We start from the raw sequence: 3,181 nt of genomic DNA on the forward strand, positions 1-3,181 counted from the left end.
AGCAAGTTAATAACAGGGACATTGTCATTCACATCCAGCACATTCACTGTCACTTTGCAATGAGCAGGGATGGAGTTAGGTCCCAAATCCTTGGCTTGGACATCAATCTCATACACGTGCCCTTCCTCGTAGTCTATAGACCCAGTCACTGTGATGACTCCGGTTTTGGGGTCTATCTTAAAAAGTTCTCTGGTTTTATCTGACACATAACTGTTGAAAGAATACAGGATCTCACCATTGGTGCCTTCATCTGGATCAGTGGCATTCAGGTCAATGACCAAGGCATTTAAAGGGGAGTTCTCTGGGACATTAACAGTGTAAGCAGGCTCCTCAAAAACAGGGTTGTTGTCATTTGAGTCTATCACTTTAATGTTGAGTTCCACAGTCCCAAAATTGGAAGGGTCCCCACCGTCCAGTGCAGTGATGATGTAATTGTAATGAGACTGAGTCTCTCTGTCCAGGGTTTTCTCCACCACCAGCTCAGCAAACCTGGAGCCATCTCCTCTGGTCTTGATCTCCAAGCCAAACAAGTCATTGGGTGTGATCTCATAAGACTGCACCCCAAAATTGCCAGAATCTGGGTCGTAGGCACTCTCTAGAGGGATCCTGGTGCCAGGGCTGGCCGTTTCAGAGATTTCCAGGTCGATCTGGTCGGTGGGGAAACTGGGAGCATTATCATTGAGGTCTTTAATCTCGATCTTAATAACGCAGATCTCCATCGAGTTGGACATTACCTCCAGCGAGATGACACATTTGGGCATTTGTCTGCACAACATGTCCCTGTCAATCTTCTGCTTGGTGACCAGTAGACCTGAGGGGTTGATGTCCACCAGGTGAGGGGCGGAATTGGAGACCACTCTGAAGGCAGGCTGCCTGGGGTCCAACACAAAGCCAGCTTCCTTGGCATCTCTGGCCACATTGGCAATCTGGGTCCCAGCTCTCTGCTCCTCATCCACGGTGTATTTCAGGCTGATGAGAGCCCTGGTTCGGCTCCAGGAGACAACCAGTAACAGCAGTATGTGCAATACATCCATGTCTCTGCTTAGCCAAAGCCACATAGTTCCTTGTTCCTCGCTAGATGGCTGGAGGCTGGATTAAAAGGACGATTAATCTCAGGCAGGCAAATCAAAGAGGGATAAGGAGAGCAGCAGATATCGGCAAATATCATGAAGACAACTCACTGCGCCCTTTGGGAAGCCTCTCTCTCTCCATCAGATGCTCGGCAACTTGTCTGGCTCTTCCGCCGGTGCAGTGCAGATGCTGGCCCGGCTCAAGGCAAAGGCGAGCAAGGCAAAGCAGCAAGAAGTGCCCAGAGCAGCAGCACCTGCCCTGCATGCGCAATATCTCATGGAGGAAAAAAGCAGAGATCACACAACAGCCCTCTTTAATCGCGTCCTCATGGCTTGCAGTCAGTCCATGTCTTCACAATAAGGGGGGGGCTGCATTGATGTATGGGGAGGGGGGCATGGGGGGGCCACAAAGTCCACCAGGAACCCGGATTTATTTTCCTTTCTTTTATCTCCCACCTCCTCTCCTTACACCCTGCGATCCATTGCCATCCAGCCTGCCCTCTTGCAGTAATTAATACGCGAGAACCAGTCTCAGCATCCTTCATTCATAGAGGGGAAAGCGCAGCAAATTTTTGGCAAAGGGCACCAGAAGCGGCATCATCCCCCCCTCCTTCTCCTCCACAAGTACCCACCTTGCATGCAATCTCCGCAAAGTGTGCTGGCTGGCACTGGCTAGGGGTGGTGGGGGGAGGCAGGTGGGATGCAGCTGGTACAATCCTAGGGAGGCAGTGGATGGTTGGATGGTCGGATGGAGATCTTGGATCAGTCAGCAAGTCCTCTCCAAACAATTCTCAGCTCGGGGTTCCATAGAGAAGAAGAAGAATCCTTCAGTAGTGTCAGGAAAAAACCCAGAATGTCAATGCAGAAAACAGGCAAGGCAAGAGACAGATAGATCCAGCTGGGGTTCCTCCAGTGGTGTCCAGCAGCCTGGGCAGGTTCTTGGGGTTCCTCAGGCAGGGCAGCCCCCCATAGATGTCCTCTGTGCTGGGAGATGATGTGCTCTGTGCTGTACTGTCTGCTCAGCAGCTACATGCCTCTTGCTTGGCTGCTGCTAACTGATGCCAGTGCAGTGTGTGCAGAGAGAGAGAGATGGGAGAGGGGAGGGGGGACAGGGACGCTCTTCACACACTCCATTCTGCAGCCTATCACAGGCTGCCCGGGGGGAGGAGGGGCGGAGGGACTTCTGATTGGGGCTGGGGAGCTTCAAATTTCCAAAAGGGGAGTAAAACTTCCTCAGTCAGCAGAGCAGCTCCGGAGCCGAGAGATGTCCATGGTGCTGATCCTCATCCCACGGGCTGGATGTGCTGCTGGCGGGCGGGGAGGAGGAGGATGATGTGTCTGCTGGGCTTTGTGCGAGGCTGGAGCTCATCTCTGCTGCACCTGCTGGTCTGCGAAGCCCCCAGGAGCTCTGAGAACTTCCAATCCCCCTCTCCTGCTACCATCCCGCCTGTGTCCGACCCAAACCAACCATCTCACCCCATCCCAGGAGCTCTGAGACTTACCACTCCCTTCCTACCATCTCACCCCATCCTAGGAGCTCTGAGAACTTCCAACCCCCACTCCTCCTACCATCTCACCCCATCCCAGGAGCTCTGAGAACTTCCATCCCCCTCTCCTGCTACCATCCCGCCTGTGTCCGACCCAAACCAACCATCTCACCCCATCCCAGGAGCTCTGAGACTTACCACTCCCTTCCTACCATCTCACCCCATCCCAGGAGCTCTGAGAACTTCCAACCCCCTCTCCTGCTACCATCCCGCCTGTGTCCGACCCAAACCAACCATCTCACCCCATCCCAGGAGCTCTGAGACTTACCACTCCCTTCCTACCATCTCACCCCATCCCAGGAGCTCTGAGAACTTCCAACCCCCTCTCCTGCTACCATCCCGCCTGTGTCCGACCCAAACCAACCATCTCACCCCATCCCAGGAGCTCTGAGAACTTCCAATCCCCTCTCCTGCTACCATCCCGCCTGTGCCCGACCCAAACTAACCATCTCACCCCATCCCAGGAGCTCTGAGACCTACTCCTCCTACCATCTCACCCCATCCCAGGAGCTCTGGGAACTTCCAACCCCCCTCTCCTCCTACCATCTCACCCCATCCAAGGAG

General features: G+C 54.0%; 1 protein-coding gene across 4 annotated transcripts in view; it reads right to left on the bottom strand.

The window, feature by feature from the left end:
- Positions 1–2,128, bottom strand: part of PCDH19 (protocadherin 19) — a 236,044-nt gene extending 233,916 nt beyond the window's left edge. For all 4 annotated transcript variants that reach the window (XM_068249988.1, XM_068249987.1, XM_068249986.1 and 1 more), the window contains exon 1: positions 1–2,128. This exon is cut by the window's left edge and continues 1,101 nt beyond it. In XM_068249988.1, coding sequence (XP_068106089.1) covers positions 1–1,058 — 1,058 coding nt within the window. In that variant the 5' untranslated portion in view covers positions 1,059–2,128.
- Between the last annotated feature and the right edge of the window lie 1,053 nt (positions 2,129–3,181).

The sequence above is a fragment of the Hyperolius riggenbachi genome, chromosome 8 (assembly GCF_040937935.1).
Source record: "Hyperolius riggenbachi isolate aHypRig1 chromosome 8, aHypRig1.pri, whole genome shotgun sequence".
Classification (NCBI taxonomy): Eukaryota; Metazoa; Chordata; class Amphibia; order Anura; family Hyperoliidae; genus Hyperolius; species Hyperolius riggenbachi.